The 20,758-nt window shown below is 34.9% G+C and overlaps 1 protein-coding gene across 2 annotated transcripts in view; it reads right to left on the bottom strand.

Annotated features, from left to right (window-relative positions):
- The window catches only part of Arhgap32 (Rho GTPase activating protein 32), a 236,650-nt gene that overhangs the window by 64,832 nt on the left and 151,060 nt on the right, over positions 1 to 20,758 (bottom strand). For both annotated transcript variants that reach the window (XM_042674912.1, XM_042674913.1), the window contains 4 exons: positions 16,570 to 16,656; positions 4,338 to 4,475; positions 2,050 to 2,142; positions 1,117 to 1,239 (listed from right to left, as the gene is read on the bottom strand). In XM_042674912.1, coding sequence (XP_042530846.1) covers positions 1,117 to 1,239; positions 2,050 to 2,142; positions 4,338 to 4,475; positions 16,570 to 16,656 — 441 coding nt within the window. The remainder of the gene's footprint in view (positions 1 to 1,116; positions 1,240 to 2,049; positions 2,143 to 4,337; positions 4,476 to 16,569; positions 16,657 to 20,758) is intronic.

The following is a 20,758-nucleotide window of genomic DNA, read 5'->3' as shown; positions in this document are numbered from 1 at the left end:
AAAAATTAACTGGTCATCAGTGGCTGATGCTTGTAATCCTAGTTATTTGGGAAGCTAGTAAAGTGTGTCTAATTTAAATGATAAAGTGAAAATATATTTGCTGAAAGATGGCAGATTTTTAGCCAAAGTTAAGTAGTGTTATGGGAAAAAAAAGAATAAGATCTAAAATACTGAAATAAAGAGTAGGATGTAAGAGTTAGTTCTTGGTGAGCAGTAAAAGTGAATAGCAGTCATTTTTTTGTTTGACAGTAATGAAGCCTACCTTATGCAGTTTCAAGTTATGGATTCCTAGACCTACTATACGTAGAATCTAAATAAATTTAAATAACTTTAAAGTACTGAACTATATACATTCTAGGCATTTGCATTTTTCTCAGCAGCAGTCTTCCTAAGATCCTGTCTATACCATGGATCTACAGTAGCAAATTTTTAGCAATCTGTCTTCATATATTTACAGTGACTTTTTCAAGTCATGTACAAGTCATCTTCAAAGCTCTGTTTGCTAATCAATATGGCATCTTTCAAGTCCTGCATTTCTTTTTCTATAAAACATTAGTTGAGAATAGTTCAGATTCTATTCTGCAAAAAATGTATACTATTCTTTCTTAAGATGGAAGAGCATTTAATTTATCTCCCAACAGCTAATGTCTCTTTTAGAGGAAGAAGTAATTCACGTACTTTTGCATCTGATAATAACTTTCATCTGCTTTTTCAACTACATTTTTAACAAACATTTTAAAAAGGTATCCTTTAGTATTATTGTTGTTAGGCACCAAAAACCACAAAGATAAAGACTTTGCTTTTAAGAGGTCCATTGAGAAAGAAAACTTTAATTAAATGTAGCTAGTGATACATTTTAGCCATGAAAGCAGTTACTAATGTGACTCGATCCAACACTGGGGGTGTGGTGTCTGTATGGAGTGAGATCAAGAACTGCTTCCTAAAACACCACATCTGAGGATTAAAGATGAGTACAACCATTTAAACAGAAGTAGAAACCATCCCAGGCTGAAAGATAAACACTACAGAAAGTCATGGCACTTTCAATATTTTTCAAAAAACATTAAGTGAGTCACCTATTAAAATAGTTAAGGATGAGGCACCTTTAGTACTTACCTCTAAAGTCAGTTCATCAGGAGCCCGAGCAGTGTACCTCTTTATAACATGGGCAGCACCAACAGCAGGAGTGTTGATGGATGATTCCTCATGAACCAGAAGATGGTTTCCCTTGTTATCAATCTGTAAGGAAGAACATGAACCATGAGATGATTAAAGACATGGAGCTTGCAAATGTATCCATGACTATAAAAGGTAGTTCAATTAAGAAAGACAATATACCTAAAAGGTCTTTCAAAAAAACCCTAATTATACCAGCTAATATAGCACAGCTGTGCTACATATGTAATCTTTATGCTTTTATTTAATCCTCATATTTCTAAGATATTTATAAATGTAATTGTCATTTCTAAAGGTGAAGATGCTAAAGCTAAAAGAAATATTGTAATTTAAAAAGGTTAAATTATTTTTCCAAGATAACAGAGGCAATACTGGAGAAGTCAAGATAGCAGTACAAGCTCAAGCTGGCTTGGTTCATATTTTTATATTCTAACCTTGCCTTCCCAATTTCTATGGGAAGCATAGAATAAATCTACATATGCACAAATGAATAAAAAATATTGAATACATTTACTGGATATTTCACTCACAATATGCTTAAATCAGAACCTGTGAATAGCTTTCATCTGCCCACAAACAACTAAAATATTTTCCATGATCAAGTCAACTAAAAAATAGATATTTGTCAAGTATTGATATTAATCAAATATAAAATCAATATTAATAATTAATAACATTAATTAAATACCTAAAAATCATTAAAGATTTGAAATGAAAAATATGTCATGTATCACATGACCTTCTCCTAGTAGATGAGAATAAATTTAATTTCGCTGATTTTGAAAATTCAATAGTTATCAAATATTAACTTAATATTAAACTTCAGTGAATAATTTTAAAATAAACTTTCATCAAAGGTAAACTGGGTAATACCTCCATCCAGGTAAGTGCAGGACCACAGTTGATCTTGTTGCCAGCAATAGCTGAAAGGCGTGACAGGTAAGCCATGAGCATCTGAGTGACGGACTAAAAAGAGAGAAAAGCCCAGCACAACTCAGAGTAGGAAGAAACTACATTCTCTGCCTGAGGAACTGTCCTATAAATTGATTCTTTCTAGGGAAAAAATTTCTATAGATGTTTAGGCATTTTGATAATTGTAGAGTAGCCACTGAAATCACGGGCACTTCCACAGTAATTTGGAGCCTGGTCTCACCTAATGGTCAGGGTTCATACTATTCTATAGATTCTGATTTTATTGCTTCTCTTCCTACTTTTTGTTAAATGAAAATGCCTAGCTTTTTTCCTCTTAAGCCTTTTTACACGAAGACCCAAGACTCTCTATAATCTTCTCAGCACATGGTGAGGCAGTAGCAGCACATTCATTCACTTCTATACCTTGGTATGGTGTGGCTCATTGTTCTGGAATGAGAGAGTTTGTGGCAAGAAGGTGAAAAAGAAAGGCAGAGTTGGGAAATAAAGGCAGAGAGACATGCAGATTTTCTATGGTATGCAGGATCTTTGTGTTTTTGTACACTCCTGAGCTTCTGCTGCAATAGTTCCTGGAGAGCTGGTGTTCATGCCTCTAATACCATCGATTGGGATTCATTTTAGACTTAAAATGACTTTCCCTCGCTGTGCCTACACTGCTTTCTAGTCCACTGTGGCTGAAGACTGCATGAGTAATTTTGGTTCTTTTTAGGGAACCTACTTTTTTCTCTCTCAATTTCAGGATTTTGTTTTATTATTTTGCTTTAGCTACAATGTTTCTTAAATATGAGTCTCCACTCATTATATGACAGAACTTAATTGACAATTTGAATCTGAAAACATTTGTCTCCAGCGAACTGTATATTAATAATGTTTTAATTGTTTCCTTCCATCTATTCTCTTCCCTTACAACCCTTTGAAGTGGGAACTATTCTGGCCTTATTCTCCACAATTTCCAACTTCTTAGTTTTTTTTTTTTCCCTTTCAGAGGTTGTATTCTTATTAAACACATCATATCCTAGCTCTTCAATTCTCTCCTTACCTGTGTTCATTTTGTATATAGTTCAATTATTCAGGCTTGCTATTACTAAAGTTAACTTAAATAATATTTTCATTTCCAAGACCTACTTCATTTTATAAAATTGTTTTCCTTTCATGGATTTGACAGATTCTCTCCCACTTGAAGGAGAATAGCCTTATTTTCTACACATCCTTATCAGTTCTCCTTTATTTATTCAGTGCTCTGTAGAAAACTGGTTTATTTATCTTCCGCAATCATTCTATATAGTATATATATGGATTTTTAGGTTTTATTTTCTCTTCTCTATAAATCTTACCCAGTTACTCTCAATACACCTCACAAATTTTGATTCCTCCATACCATTTTTTTTTTGTTCATTGATGCAATATTTTTTTCATTTTTTTTCACATTTTAAAAATCTTTGTTTTAATGGTGGTTCATTCTAGAAATCCCAGCTACTTTGGAGGCTGAGAACAGAAGAATCATGGTTTGAGGCCAGCTTGGGTGTACACAAGACACCCCTAAGTCAATCAACAGCTAGTATACATTGGTATAAGACTCTTACCTGCAGCTCTCATCTCTCAGCTGCATAGAAGGCTGAGATAGGGAGGATCGTGGTTCCAGGTCAGCCTGGGCAGAAAAGTCTAAAGACCATTTCAACAGGAAAGGAGCTATCACCCAAGATATAATGGGAAGTCTAAAATACGCAGATCACAATCCATGCGTGTACAAGACAGGAAGTGAGACTTCATCTCAAAAACATGAAGTAAAGAATGGCTGGAGGAATACTTCAAAAGTAAAGCATCTACCTAGCAAGCATGAGTCCAAACCCTAATACCACCAAAAGAACGGTTTATAATCTTTCGTTTTACTAGAATTTTTTGGTGAGAATACAGATACCTACAGCATATCATCCTAAATTCAACAAACAGCACTTAAACACAGATTTCTTTAATTATTAGTGAAGAAAACTTCACATTTTCATTTTATTTTTATTCCTTCATTGGAATGGTCTCTTAACACATTGTCTGTTTATATATCATTGTTAGGAGTTTTTACTTTCTTAAAATTATACATTGAGCCTACTTTAACCCTAAACATCTTACTGTTTCCCATTATGAAATAAAATAAAAAATCCCAGCTTCTAAGTGTTCAACCAAGTTTTTATTTAATACTAACAATAACTGCTGGTTCATATGTAGCAAATACTTACCTCTGGACTCTCCTTCAGGCTGTCAGAACGGGGAAGCTCTGAGAGCTGGGAAAACCGTCGGTCATAAATACAGAGATGAAGATGTTTATCAAGTACCCGAAAATCTTCATAACTTCTTTTAACAATCCAACTTTTGCCCTATAGGTAAGGAAAGAAAGCATTCCTAGAATTCATCTTTACCTGAAAATTCTTAGGAATTAAGACTTAATTCACAAAGGTATTCTATTCTCTTATTTATTTTATTTAATGGCATTTTATTTAAGATGAACTTCTATTAACTTGATAATTAGTTAAAACTAAATCACTCTAGTTAGCTATACTATTAAAAGATCAGTAATAGAAAATAAGATAGTACTCTCCATTAACTGTTTTACTACCTTTAGTCAAAGTCCACTGCCTTTCTAAGAATAACCATGAGATGGTATGGTAATACTTAACCTAAAACTTACTGAAATAACAATAAAATAACTTTGATCAGAGGACATTTCCTAAAACTAAAAAACAATAAAATTAGTTTATTGATTAGTTATCAACAACATTTTCCATGGCTGAGACTAAAAATATACCAAAAATAAAAAATATCCAACTATCCTCCTGAAAGGCACTAACATCCAGACTACATAAGGAATTCAAGTAACTTAATAGCAAAATAAGAATCTGATTTTTAAAATATACAATAGACTAAATAGACATTTTTCCTGAGAAGTTATACAACTGGTCTAAAGGTATATGAAAAATGATCAATATTACTAGTCACAAGGGAAACACAATCAACACCATCATGAATTGTATCAACTCATTATAGTTGCTACTATAAAGAAAAAAGATATTGTATGCTGATGAACATATTGAGAAGGAATATACGTTAGTACAGTCATTATGGAATTATATAGAAGTTCCTCAATATTTAATAAGAGAATTTCCACATAACCAGGCATCTTTAATGCTGGATATGTAGCTTATTTGACATATCTGTACTCTCAAGTTCATTGTAACATTATCCACAAATGCCAAGTAAACAATCTCTACCCATCAATAGATGAGTGGAAAAAGAAAATGTGACACACATCAGTATGTGTATAACACATATGTGTATAAACTGCAAAATATGTATACTATACATTATTTTATTATATATTTTATAAGGTTTATAAATTATTATAGTATACTTATTTATAAATCCATATTTATAATGTATATATACATCATGCTAAGGAAAATAAGGCAGGTACAAAGACAAAAGCCCCATTTTCTCTCTAATAAGTGGAAGGAATCTAAAATAATCAAACTCACAGATATAGAAAGCAGAATTGTGGTATGAAGGCTGGGGAAGGGATGATTACACAGAACAGGGACATAGATGTTACTCAAAGGAATAAAGTTACAGCTATACAGGAAAAATAAGTAACTATGTAAGGTAAATATGTATATATATACATATGCATGTACATGCATATGTATATATTCACATATACCTGGAATGGAGGTTTAAAATATATACATACTCACAATGGATGGAACCACACACTACAGACATGGCATCTCCCAAATCTTACTACATTACTAACAGTCTCCTGTCTGGAGCTCTCTTCCCCTTTCTACCCTGTCTACCCAAGTACATCATATCTGCCTTTCCACAAAAAGTGCAAGATAAATGGTGAACAAAAAGGAAAAAAGTTTTAAAAGAAGGAACAAACAACAGAACAAGAGTCATATATGGAAGGAATGCAGGAAATTAGAAATTTTAAAAACTATGATTAATATGTTAAAGGCTTTAAAGGAAAAAGTAGAAAATATGCAAAACTAAATGGGTAACATAAGCAGGAAATGGGAAATTGTAATAAAGAATGAAAAAGAAATGCTAGAGACCAAAACCACTGTCAGAAAGAAAGAATGCTTCTCATAAATTCATAAACAGACTGAATACAGCTGAGAAAAGGATCTCTGAGTTTCAGAGTATCACAACAGAAAACTTCCCAAACTGAAAAAGAAAGGGAAAAAAGTCTAGAGAAACAACAGAACATTCAGAGATGTTAAAGGGAGGAAAATAGAGAAAAGATGAGAAGTAATATTTGAAACAATAATGACTGACAATTTTTTCCCATTAGGGTCAGATATCAAACTAAAGACGTTGGAAACTCAAAGAACACAATACATAACAAATGCCAACAACAAAAATACAATATTTTATACCAGAGCATATTATACTCTAACTTTAGAAAATTCAAGATAAAGGAAAAAAAACTTCAAAAAAGCCCGAGAAGAAAAATACCTTATTTATAAAAGAACAGAAGCTATGTAAACAAAATTTGTTGAGAAAAGAAAACAAACAAATGAGTCCAACTTAAAATTCTGAAATTATCCTTCAAATGCAAAAGTTAAGCAAAAATTTATGACCAGGAGACTTATAAGAAACACTAAAAGAAAATCTTCAAGGAAAATTATGTAGGTAAGAAATTCATATTACATTTAAAAAAAGATACTAAAGAACTAAGTGAAGGTAAAAGAAAACTATTTTTTGTGATACTGTAGTTTCAATTCAAAGCCTTATACTTAGCTAGGCAAGCTTTCGACCTCATATACTCAGCTATTGTTTTACTTAATTGGTCAAAGTATGTTCAAAATAATAACGATGTATTCTACCAGGGATGTGGATGGTGTATATATGCCGGTATAGAGGCTTTTGTAGAATACTTTTCTATTAAGAAGTACTCATCTAATCTGTAAAGTGGCATAATGCTAAAATGCATATGGCAAACTTTATGACAATCACTAAGGAAGTTTAAAAATCATGTAACTGACTATTAAAGAGAAGAACCATGCCGGATGCTTGTGGCTCATGCTTATAATCCTAGCTACTCAGGAGACTGAAATCTGAGGATCATGATTCGAAGCCAGCTGGGGGCAGGAAAGTCTGTGAGACCGTTACCTCCAAGAAACTACTCAGAAAAAGCCAGAAGTGGTGCTGTGGCTTAAGTGGTAAAGAACTAATGTTGAGCCAAAGAAGCTGAGAGACAATGCTCAGGCCCAGAGTTCAAGGCCCTGGACCAGCAAAAAGGAAAGAAGAGAAGAAACAGAATCATTAAAATGCCCAATTAAAATGCAGCCAGATAGTAGAGTTCTCGTCAATGAGCGAAAGCATCAGATACTGAGTTCAAAAGTCCAGTCTCTAACAAAAGAAAGCCACACAAACAAAAGAGCGGAATTTAAATGTTCTCACTATACATAAAACAATATGAGGTGATAAGTATACTAATTACCTTAACTGTGGTAATTATCTCGCGATGAATGTATATATCAACACATCATGTTCAGAGTATAGAGTAACTATAGCTAGTAGAGTTCTTTGCCTAGCATTTATGAGAGGTCATTGTTAATTCCTCAGAACTATAATTCATTTTTTTCTTTGCTTGTTGGGTTTGGTTTAAACTGTACACATTTTTTGTCTTTTCTTTTCTGGTCCTGGGATCAAACCCACGACATTGCACTTGCTAGGCAAGTGCTTTGATACTGAGCTACATCTTAACCCAAATTTTTTTATTTTTTACATTTTGGTCCATTGAGGGGCTTAAATTCAGGACCTGAGTGCTGTTCTCGAGTTCTTTTGCTCAAGGTTAGCACTCAACCACTTTGAGTCACAGTGTCACTTATAGTTTTTGAGTGGTTAATTGGAGATAAATAGTCTCACAGGGACTTTCCTGCCCAGGCTGGCTTTAAAACATGATCCTCAGATCTCAGCCTCCTGAGTATAGATCACAGGCATGAGCCACTGGTTCTGGGCCTCAACAACTCATTTTTTAAAGTCATGTTTTATATCTTAAATATGTACATTTTTTTGTCAATTACACCCACAGGGGTGGGTGGAGACATCAAAAGTGTAGGAGACAAAAATAAGAACCAAGAACAAAGGCAACAAATAAACTATAGTAGTAAATATGGCAGATATTAATCCATCAATGTCCCTAGTCACTTTAAAACCAATGATCAGGGCTGGCTGGGAAGGTGGCTCAGTCATAGAGTGCTTGCCTTGCATGCATGAGGTCCTGGATTCCATTCCTCAGCACCACATAAGCAGAAAATGCCGGAAGTGGTGCTGTGGCTCAAGTGGTAGGTAGAGCGCTAACCTTGTTGAAGAGCTGAGGGACAGCGGCCAAGACCCAGAGTTCAGGCCCCATGACCAACAAACAAAAACAAAGAAACAAAAACCCAATGATCCAATGGAATTCTAGGCCTCCATCAGAAATAATGACACCGCCACATTTGTTAGGAAATGGAAAGACTTGAAAAAAATTATACCAAGTGAAGTAAGCCAGGCCCAAAGAAACATAGTTATTTGCAATAGCTAGTATATATCTAGGATAATCTTACCAGAAAAATAGAAAAGGTCAAAAACTACGCACATATGACTATATAAGATGATACTAAATGAAATGAGCCCCAAGATGGGGATATACGAGGGTCTTTTTTATTGCTGTTGTTTTTAATGTACTTATAATGTACTATGTGATTTCTTTTCTTTCATATGTTCTTCCTCCATGGTATAACCCCTGTTTTCACAGTACCCTTGCATACACATCTAATTTGGGGAGGGGAAGGGAAATAACAAAATGCTGAAACAAGGATACAGGCTGACCCACTATAACAATGAGATGTACAAGACACTATGTTGAAAATGAACTTTACGTTTTGTGTGGGGAGGAGGAAGAGTTGGAGAGGTAGGGAGGGAAGAGATGGTAGGGAGTAACAAAGGGGGGGTAACAATGCTCGACAGGAAATGTACTCATTACCTTACTCATGTAACTGTAACCCCTCTGTACAGTATCTTTACAATAAAAATATATATTAAAAAAACAATGATCTAGGCCATTAACTAACATTCTGATGTTATCAGAATGAATTAAAAAGCAAGACCCAAGAAGGCAATTTAAATGCAAGACAAATAGATTAAATCAAAGGCATGGAGACAGGTACACCATTGCTAACACTAATAAAAAGAAAGCAGGAGTTTTTATATTCATTTCATAAAGTGCAGATTTCAGATGAGTCAGATTTACAAAGGATAAAAAAGGTAGCAGATAATAATAAAAAGATTAGTACTTTAATAAGATAGAACAATCCTTAATGCATATATTTCTGGGAGACAAAAACTTATATAGAATTGCAAATGGAAATGAACAAGCCCACTATTGACAACTTTAGCATAACTCTTGCCAGAAAAAGACAGATCTGGTAAGCAGAAAAATCAGCAAGGACATATTTGACTCAGTACCATCAGTCAACTAACTATAACTGAAATGTGTGGACTACTTAGACATCTACACTCTTAGACAATCTAGATTTGCTACATATACTGCTCAGATTCACCGGGAGCACTTACCAGGCCACATTCTAAGACACAGAATACTATCATAAGTTTAAAAGAACAGAGATTATATAGTGTCTGTTTCCAAACCACATGGAGTTAAATTCGAAACCAATAACATAAAGACAGTTGCAAAAGTGCCCAAATACTTAGAAATTAAGTTATACATTATTAAATAAATATGAGTAAAGGAAATCTCAAAGAAGTATTACATATTTTGAACTAAATTAACATGCAAATGCAATTTATCCAAATTGGTATGATGTAGTAAATTTATACAATTGAGCTGATATAATATAAATGCAATAGATCTAAAATCAGTTAAAGTGTCACCAAGCTAGGAAAATAGAAGTAAATTAAATCCAAATTAAGCAGAATAAAACAGTAAAATTTAGAACAGAATTCAGAAAAATTGAAAATAAGAATGCAATAGAGAAAATTAACAAAACTAAATATCATTCTTTAAAAATATCAGTAGAACTGATAAGCTTGTTTAAAATAAGGGGGTTAGGGAGAGAGGAAACTACTGGCATCAGAAAAGGAGAACAACTTTGTTACAGTTATACACATACACACACACAGAGACATTAAAGGAAAAGGAAAGAATATTATCAACATTTCAAAAAATTTGGTTCATAGATTAAATGGAGCAATTGTTTAAGACATCACCTGCCAAAACTGACACAAAGAGAAGCATACAATGTGAAGGTCCCTATATCTATTTAAGAAATCAAATCAGTCAAGAGTTGGTGGCTCACTTCTATTGACCAGAAGGCTGAAATTAGAGGATCAAAGTTCAAAGCCAGCCCAGGCAGAAACAACTCAGAGAAATTATATCAACAATTAATCAATTAGTAGATTTCAATAACAGAAAGCAACTAGCCCTAATGGCTTCACTAATAAACCATACCAACTAAGAAAAGAACTATAGGAACTGTCTACATTCTCTTCCAGAAGATAGGACAGAAATATGTCCCAAATCATTACACAAAATCAACATTATCTTAATTCCAAAACAGAGAGACAAAAGACCGTTACAGAACTCCCAAAATTCAATAGTAAGAAAATACGTAAGTCAATTAAAAATCATCAAAAGGTTCCTCATCCAAAGATACATAGATGACAAATAAGCATATAAGAAATTGCTCAAGCTTCTATTCCCTATGTTATTAGTGAATTGCAAATCAAAACAACAAGACCCCTATTAAAATGATCAAAATACCAAACACTTATAGTAACCAACACTGACAAAAATGTAGACCAGCAGGAATTCTCATTAATTGCTGGGAGGGATACAAAATGAGACAGCTATTTGGAAAACTGTTGGTTAACTCCTCATAAAACTGAACATAACTCTTCTCATGCAAACCTGAATCACAGCTTATTTACCCAAATGAATTGAAAACTTAATAGCCACATAAAGACCTAGATAGTGATATTTCTAGCATCTTTACTCATAATCATCAAAATGTAGAGGTGTTCTTTAGCAGGTGAATGGATAAACTGTGGACATCTGCACAATAGAACAGTACTTAGTGCTAGAGCACTGAAGCCTTAAAAAGATTTGGAGAATCTTAAGTTCATATTATGAAGTGAAAGAAGCCCATGTGAAAATGATTCCAATTATATGATTTTGGAAAAGATAAAACTATGCAGGCAATAAAAAGCTTAGTTAATGGTCTCTGGGCACTGATGGCTCATGACTATAATCCTATTTAGTAGTGAAAGGATCATAGTACAAGACCAGCCCTGGAAGAAAGGTTCAAGAAATACTATCTCAGATATAAACAGCAAAAATGGGAATGTAGGAGTGGTAGAGTGTCAGGGCAGCAAGCATGAGGCCTTGAGTTCAAACTCCAGTGGAGGTTGGAGGAAGAAGTTAGTGGTTGTCAAGGTTTCTTAGGAAGGAAGGGAATAAGAGGGAGAGAAAGAAAGGGATTGAGGGAACAAAGGAGGATAGTTAGAACACAAATGTTTTTAGGACATAAATAGCATTCTGTACAACTAAAACAATGGAGAAATAACATTTTCCAAAGTTGGAATATACAACCCCAAGAATGAACTCTAATAAAAACTACTGACTTCAGAAGATAATGCTGTGTCCATGTAGGTTCATCAATTCTAACAACTATACCACTATGGACTTCTTTCAACTGTCTCTTAAAAATGCTCATGTCAACAAAATGCCAGCTCTTCTACACAGATTTTTGTTTATGAAATCAGAAGCTCAACACACAATTTGCAAAACATCTAAATGTGTTATATTTACTGAAGTAAATTTCTAAAAAAAATCACCTTATATTTTAGTAGATATGAAACAAGATCTTTAATAAAATCACAGCTTTAATAATTCAACTTCTAAACAGCTTAAATTTAATCAGAGTATTGTAGAAGTTTGAAAATGATAAAGGAACAAAACAAGAACAACATGCTTTAATATGTATGTCTTCCTCAATTTAAATTTATTTCTATCCAAGGATGCCAAAACCAGTATTTCTTGATAAGGCTAAGAAATAACATGAAAAAAAGAAGTATAAGTGTTTGCTGTCTTTTTTTTTTAGAAGAACATCATTGCAAATATCCTTGGAAATATCCAAAATCCTTTGTCTTGGGAAAGTTAATCTGAAAAGAACTGATAATATCATTCTCCTTAAATGTATGAAGTTCTCTAAAATGAGAGAGAAAAGAAGACTTGACTTGAATCTTAGCTTGATCTACCTTAAGTACAGAATCTTACAATTATTCAACATCTATGAACTACAGTTCAGTTATTTGTGAAATGGGAACAGTAACAGCTAATTTCACAGAAACCTTATGCAGTTTACATAGAATGCTAGCAACTTGCCTATGCATTTTGTTCACACACACATGCTCTACAATCCATAATCTATCCCACTGCTGTAGTAACAATGTTTCCTAAATGAACTGAATAGAGGAGGAGATAATTCATATCAAGGAATGCGTCTCTATTGATGGAATTTCAAGCATGGAAACATCAGCACACTGGAGATATTTTGAGACCAAGAGGCATTCCCTTGAAACCAACTGCTTACCCCACCTACCATGACATAAAGGAACCTTGAACTAATAGAAACAGTTATTAAATATTGATCTGCAAAAATATACTATTAAGTATTAGTGAACTCTATTTAGAATAGAACAGTATTCAATATACTTTAACTTCAATAAGAATTGTTAGTATCATCTAGTCTCATTGGACAAAGAAATGACAAAGTTTTAAGTATTTTATTAAACAATTATCCTTAAAACAATAAAACTACTCATGCAGAAGGAAGAAATTAAAATAAGATTTCATTAAGGTGTATATTAGAATGGATTTAAATTTGCCACTTTAAAATTTACTTAAAAGTTGATGCTTATTTATTGGCTAAAGAAGGCAGATTTTCAAACTTAATGCTGTTAATATTATACTCATAAAGTTTCTATCCTACATAGTGGAACTTAAAATAATTAGTGTCATAGTTCATCTAATTTCAATATTTTCTAGATTATTGAATTTTCAACATTTACACTAGTAAAGTCTCTATCTCTTTCATACTTCTGAATTTCTTATGATTTTTATTAATCTTCAATAATTTCTACATAAATCCTTTTCTTGATAAGTAAGGGATAATAAGCAGAAGGAAAAAACACCATGAATTTTCAGAGGAAAAAAGAGACTGAGAAGAACTTTCGCACAATAACATCAAGACAGATATTAGATAGAGTGTCTGTTCATCCACAGACTGATTTGTAAACTGGTTACACTACATTAACAAACAGAATGAAAACTATGGTAAAGAATATCTGAGATGCAACATGTTTGCGTTTACTCTAATGTTCAATATAAGCAGGAGCTGAATGCTCAGAGCACTAATGATTTATTATTTAAAGCATCTGGGAAAGTTTTGTCTATGGTTAATATTTAGTGAAAGATGGGTAAATTAGATTTCTTTGACTAGTATCAGCTATTAAAATTTTTCTATCATTAAAACTATAGTATGTTGGACTAGGATTGTACTCAGTCTGAACTATCTTCTTCTAGGGATATAAAGTTTAATGATTCATATTGTGTGTATGCAGATAAAAGAGAGAGAGATAGAAAGGGCGGGCTTGAGCTCCTATTCAATGCAGTTCCATAAAGCAACTACAGGATCAATCAGCTAAGTAGGTAAGTGTACTTCTGTAGTTTTTTTTTTAAAATTAATATTGGAGATATGCTTGCAGATTTTAGGGTAGCCAAACAAGTTCAAATCATATTATTAAAAAATGCTGAGTAAAAAAAAATCCATATTATTTAGATTGAAACTCTGGTCTTTTATTGAATGAGCTCAGGAAAAGTATTAATATTTCCAAGTCTTTATTCCATCATCTATAAAACTGAAATCAGATTATTTTCCTCAACAAGCTGTCATAAGAATTAAATGGCATACTATTGGTATAGTAGGCACAGAAACTGTTTACTGAATTTGGTTCCTTTCTATGGAAGAAAGAATTTACATTTCTGTACTCACAATTTTAAGAGACATAAAATTAAAGGGCAGGCAAAATCACAATTAAGAGCTTCAAAGTTAAGAATCAAAGAAAGTAGCGCCACTCAACCTTCAGAAGGAAAAAAAGATCTCATCCATTTAATTTGTCACCAACTAAGCTAATATATAAGAGAATGAAGAGTTAAAGAAAGGACCAAGAATTTTGGTTAAATGTTATTAAAATGTAAAAGCTGGCAGAGATACACAATATGTGAACAGGTAATGGTGATCTCAAGATTAGGCACTTCTCAAATCTGTTCCAGACTGGAAATTCCACAGAGATGTAGGAAAAGCTGGCAGTTAGGAAACTGACTTCACATAGCTTAGAGCAGCTACTTCAGTACCTGGACCTCAGTATCTTGCTTGCAAAAATTAGAGGGTTTGGTTGTGAGTCTCTTTAGTTATAAAAACTGATTCTAAGTTTAATATGGTTTGTGGCTGAAACACATGACAAGAATTCATAGGTAAGCCATGGGATGGCTTCAATGATTACTTCTAATGAGGGCATTACTGTAATGTAATAATTACTACTTTGATGTAATTAAGTAGTACCCCAAGTTGATTTAAAAAATTTAAAGCAGATTGACTAGGAAATAATGTATCATGTAGGTAACTAACACCTGGAAGAACAATCAAGCAAGAATTATGAATTCTAACATACAGTTTACTGCTTACCTTTTAAAGGCAATTTTAAAACACATAAGAAATTTTAAAATGGAACTTTCAAAAGTATAAATACCTTTGACATGGTTTGCTCATGGGAATAAAAGTACTTGCATTCTGGAAGCTAGGGGAACTGGTAAGAAGAAGGATGCTAAAATCGGGTAGGCTATAGAGGGATTAATTTATTCTTGACATAACAATCAGGTATTCTAGATAAGAGGATTTCCATTTGTTTACTACTAACAGGTTATCAGAAAATCACTTGCTGTTGTGACTTAAAAATCAACTGATCACAGGCTGGGAATGTGGCTTAGTGGTAGAGTACTGGTCTAACATGCATGAAGCCCTGGGTTCAATTCCTCAGTACGACATAAACAGAAAAAGCCAGAAGTGGTGCTGTGGTTCAAGAGGTAGAGTGTTAGCCTTGAGGAAAAGAAGCTCAGGGACAGTGCCCAGGCTCTTAGTTCAAAGCCCCAGGGCTGACAAAAAAAAGAAAAAAGAAAGAAAAGAAAAGAATTGACCAATATCCATAATTCTCTTAATAAAACTGCCCTTCATCATCTAGGGCCTGAGATACTCCTGTGGCTTTTCTTTGCTTACTTCTCTCCCCACCAGATCTTAGCCACTCATCCTCTAACTACTTGTAGAATTAAATATCTTGCTTAAAGCTACAAATCACCAAGATTTAAAAAAATCTATGTGTGCCAGGCACCAGTGGCTCATACCTGTAATCCTAGCTACTCAGGAGGTTGAAATCTGAGGCAAGAAAGTCCATGAGACTCTTATCTCCAATAAACTACTCAGAAAACCAGAAGTGGTGCTGTGGCTCAAGTGGTAGAGCGCTAGCCTTGAGCTGAAGAGCTGAGGGACAATGCTCAGGCCCAGAGGTCATCCCATGACTGACAAAAAAAAAAAAAAAATCAATGTGTGAGTAGTGTGTGTACTCTATGAACAGTAGTAGGACAAACAGCTACTGTGCCTTCTTTGGTTCTGTCTCTAATGTATTAAATTCCTATGTTTAAGGCTGGCACTTTATCACCTGAGCCTTGTCTCTAGTTCCAGATTTCTACTGGTTAACTAGAGATAAGAAACTCACAGATTTGTCTGTTGGCTTTGAATCTTAAATTTCTGAGTAACTAGAATTGTAGGTGTGAGCCACCCAGTGTCTGGCTTGGAACTATGAGAAGATATACAAGTTGCAATATCTAAGTTGTGAATTCCACATAGCATTGCATAAACATGTTTCTTTTGCATTTTTTGCAGAATAACATTTTGTTTTCTTTTCTTATACTAGTCATTCACAGCCCAATTTCAAGTATCTTTCTGTGAATTAGTCTGCCAGGTAATGTGAGAAATGTACTATACTGGGCTGGGAAGGTGGCTCAGTGGTAGAGCGCTTGCCTTGCAGGCATGAGGCCCTGGGTTCGATTCCTCAGCACCACATAAGCAAAAAGAAAAAAGCTGGAAGTGGCGCTGTGGCTCAAGTGGAGAGCACTAGCCTTGAGCTGAAGAGCTGAGGGACAGCGCCCAGGCCCAGAGTTCAAGCCCCACGACCGAACCCAAAAAAATAGAAAAAAAAAGAAAAAAGAAATGTACTATACTAAGGAACTTAATCATTATTCAAAATAATCCTTATGCACTCTATGAGATGTAGAGGACACACCCACACATTTACCTGGCAAGCAATCTGTACGAGGTAGACCAGCTCTTTAGATTCACAGCCATTTTTCATTACTTCATTCTGTTCTTCTGAAAGTGAAAGCTATGTCACAGAAGAAAGGGAGGAGAAAGAAAATCATGATTAATGAAAAAGAACACAGTATCACATCAAATTTAAGGTAATTGTTTGTATTGGTAAATAAGTGAGAAATTCACAATTTGGGGGGAGAGGAACACTCCTGGGGCTTGATCTCTGAACCTGGGCACTTTATCTGAGCTTTTTTTGCTCAAAGCTAGTGCTCTACTTCTTGAGCCACAGCTCCACTTCCAGCCATTTGGTGGTTAACTGGAAGTAAGAGGCTCACAGACTTTCTTGCCTGGGCTGACTTCAAACCATGATTTTCAGATCTCAGCCTCTTGAGTAGCTAGGATTACAGGCATGAGAGACCCAGTTAAGAATTCAGGATTTAAAAAAATATCATTATTTGACCTGTCTTTGCAGTTTTTCTAACCTAGGACAACTGCATAAAAGTAAAATGTTGGTATTAAATACAATTATTATACTCAGATGTATATGTATGAAAATGGAACCAGAAAAATTGAGGAGACAGATAGGGTTGAAATTAATGGAAGGGATGACATTGTACTGTAAATATATATGGACAAGTTATCTTGAAATCCTTTTGTACAAAAATTTGAAGATAATTTTTTAAATTGAAACACACACACACACACACACACACACACACAAATTCATTCCAGAGTGGGTCTTCATTTCTTTATTATATATGTTAAAGGAAGACATTAAACAGGGCACTGAGAGACAGCATGAAACACTTAAAAGAGCTCAGGCTCTATTATAAGGAATGCAAACTGGCTGCCCGAAAACGGACTGAGCCTCCAAACATGTTTAATTTCGGACTCACCATGTGGGCTGCATGTTGGGTTTTATTTTTATTTAAACAAGCTGAGAGGTTTCATATGAACTCACTTGGGTTCATAACTCACCTGGAAAGGGACGTGACATAAAAATACCTCTTCTCTATGTTAGGGGTATTAACTAAGATAATGTACAGAAAGTCTCTGCCAAGGTGACTGGTACTTAAGAAGTACTTAATATACGAAATGTAATGTTAAAACTGTAAGAAATACAGTTAGTGAAGCAGTATCACTGGAAATTATTATTATTGTCATAATTATCATTATTATTAGTCCTGGGGCTTGAACTCAGGGCTTGGGCACTGTCCCTGAGCTTTTTTGCTCAAGACTAGTACTCTACTACTCGAGATACAGCCCCACTATGGCTTTTTCAGCAGTTACCTAAAGATAAGAGGCTCACAATCTTTCCTGCCTGGGCTGGCTCAGCCTTCTGAGAAGCTAGGATTACAGGCATGAGCGACAGGTGCTGTTTAAAAAAAAAAAAAAAAAAGGTTTTTATTGTGAAAATACTGTACAGAGGGGTTATAGTTACATGAGCAAGATAATGAGTATATTTCTTATCAAGCATCGTTGCTTCCTCCTTTGTTTTTCCCCTACCACCTCCTCCCTCCCATCTCCACAACTACAGCACCCCCTACCCCTACCCCTACCCCACCCCCGCTGCCTAAATTGTAAAGTTGGTTTTTTGACATAGAGTCTTGTACATCTCATTGTTGCAATGGGTCCACCTGTATCCCTGTTTAAACAATTTGTTTTTTCCCTTCCCCTCCCCAAATTATACCAACATCAAATACAGTGAAAATAGGGGTTATACCATGGGGGAAGGGACATACAAAGCAACAACACACGTGGGCCCTTATAAATATGTTAGAAACAATAGCAAGAAAGAAAAAAACCACTTGAGTCCTTATCTTGGGGTTCATTTCGTTTAACATCATCTTATCTGACCTTTTCTGCTTGTCTCAGACATATACTAGTTATTGCAAATAAGGGAAACCATGGGACCTATTTGGGCCTGGCTTACTTCACTTAGTATTTTGTTTTGTTTTGTTTGTTTGTTTTTGGCTTTGTTTTAGGTGCCAAACCCAAAAAATCATCATTGAATCTAATATCCATAAAGACTTTCTCCTATGTTCTCTGTCATGTTGTTGTTGGGTTTTTTTGTTTTTGTTTTTGTCAGTCATGGGGCTTGAACTCTGGGCCTGGGCACTATTTCTGAGCTCTTCAGCTCAAGGTGAGTGACCTACCACTTGAGCCAAAGGGCCACTTCCAGTTTTCTGGCAATTAATTGGAGATAAATGTCTCATGGACTTTCCTGCCTGGGTTGGCTCTGAACTGCAATCCTCAGATCTCAGCCTCTTGAGTAGCTAGGATTATAGGTATGAGCCACCAGCACCTGGCTATTGTTTTACTTCATGTATTTAGGTCTTAGAACCAGTTTTGAGTTAATTTTTGTACATGATGTAAGATTCTAATCTTATTTGTTGGCTTGTGTAAATAAATTGTATTTTCAGCATTATTTGTGGAAAACACTTCTCCATTGAATGGTATCAGCCACCTCAGTGAAACTCTATTGACCTACAAATGAGATTTTATCCGTGGCCTCTCTTCTCTATTTCATTGGTCTAAATGTCTGTCTTTATGATAGTGGCATACTCTTTTTTAATTGCTATAGAGTTGCAGTACGTTTTGAAGTTAAGAAACAGCCCTTCAACTTTGTTGCTGTTTGTTTTGTGCTAGTTACGGGGCTTGAACTCAGGGCCTTGCACTATCACTCATCTTCTTCACTCATAGCTACTGTTCTACCACTTGAGCCATGCTTCTGGTTCCTTTTGCTGCTGATGGATACCTATTTGTGTGCTTGCCATTGCTCTGAACTTCAATTCTATACCTCAGCTTCCTGAGGAGTCAGACATAACCCACCGGTGCCCAGCTAACTCTATTATTTTTTTTTTAGATGTTTTTGATTGTTCAGAATTCCTTGAGAAGTCACAGTAATTCCAGGATGGGTTTTTCTATTTATGAAAAAAATGCCATTTGGGGTTTTAAAAGAGATAACATTAAATCTGCAGATTGTTTAGGTAGTACTGACAACAACATCAAGTCATTTAATCCATGTCCTGGGAATATCTTCTATAAGTTCTCTTAGCAACGAAGTTGCCTAGTTGTAGTTTTTATTGCCATGGTTTCTTTCTACTTTGGTTCTGCGGTCTCTTTGTTGAGAGCTGCCACTATGACAAGGCAGGTACTATCTAGGAGAACCTGACTAGGAAGAAAGTTAGATTTGCTTTGGAAAGTTATCACACAAGGAGCACCTATATAAAGTGAAAAGCTGAGCCACAAGCTGTGATCTAAAAAGAAACATTCATAGTACATAGTTGACAGATTGGTAATCATGAGAAGGGAAAAGGAAGGAGAGTGATGGACCTGGGAAAGTATCTGCAACTTACATGGGGATCACTATGCACTTGACGAAAGGCTAACCGAACAAGATTCCTCATTTTACTCACAGACTCTCTTTCTTCCTCCCAAATTCCGAGGTATATATGCTAGACAATCACTCACCAGTTGAGTAACCTAATAATCACACTCGTTTTTTTTCTACTTCTCCTTCTAAAATGAGCTGTCTTTTTGTAAGCCCAGGAACAAAAATCTAACCTAAACCTCTGAGTCCTTAATTGGTCCTGTCTCCTGAAACGTGTCTCTCACCTCTACACTTTTCTTCCACCCTGGCTGTCAAATATCTGGTACTAGGCCTCATTGTACCTAGTTGCAGAGTGGGTGATTACAACAGTCTAATTGGTCTTTTCCATTTTCCATCACACATCGGGCTCAGTACTCTCTTCTCAACATCTAGCAATACTTTCTATACTCCCACTAAAGCAATTTAAAAGTGAAGCCCACATACCTATGATGACCACTAAAGGACCTCCATGGCATTTCTCCAAGTACTTTCCAAACTCACTGTTCCCACAATCATGTTTCCATTCATCCTCTTCCCTCGCAGGTACCTAGTTTTCCTGCCTGAATGTCTTCCATTTCTAGTATTCAATTTCCTTCCAGTCCTCAATAAAGGTAAATCTTTGAATGCCACAGGAAATAACCTCTTTCACATATAAATATCTACAAGCAGCCTCACAAAATACTTACTTTCTCCTATCATATGCTGATTGGTATACTGTTTGTTTTCCCTGAGGATAGGCTATTCTGCCAGAGGTATCACGGAGATGGTTAGCACATACAAAATACCCAACAAAACCATCTGG

The sequence above is a fragment of the Dipodomys spectabilis genome, unplaced genomic scaffold (assembly GCF_019054845.1).
Source record: "Dipodomys spectabilis isolate Male_0828 unplaced genomic scaffold, ASM1905484v1 ptg000023l, whole genome shotgun sequence".
NCBI lineage: Eukaryota > Metazoa > Chordata > Mammalia > Rodentia > Heteromyidae > Dipodomys > Dipodomys spectabilis.
The sequence above is the reverse complement of the archived record's forward strand: the minus strand, read 5'-3'. Positions and strand labels throughout refer to the sequence as shown.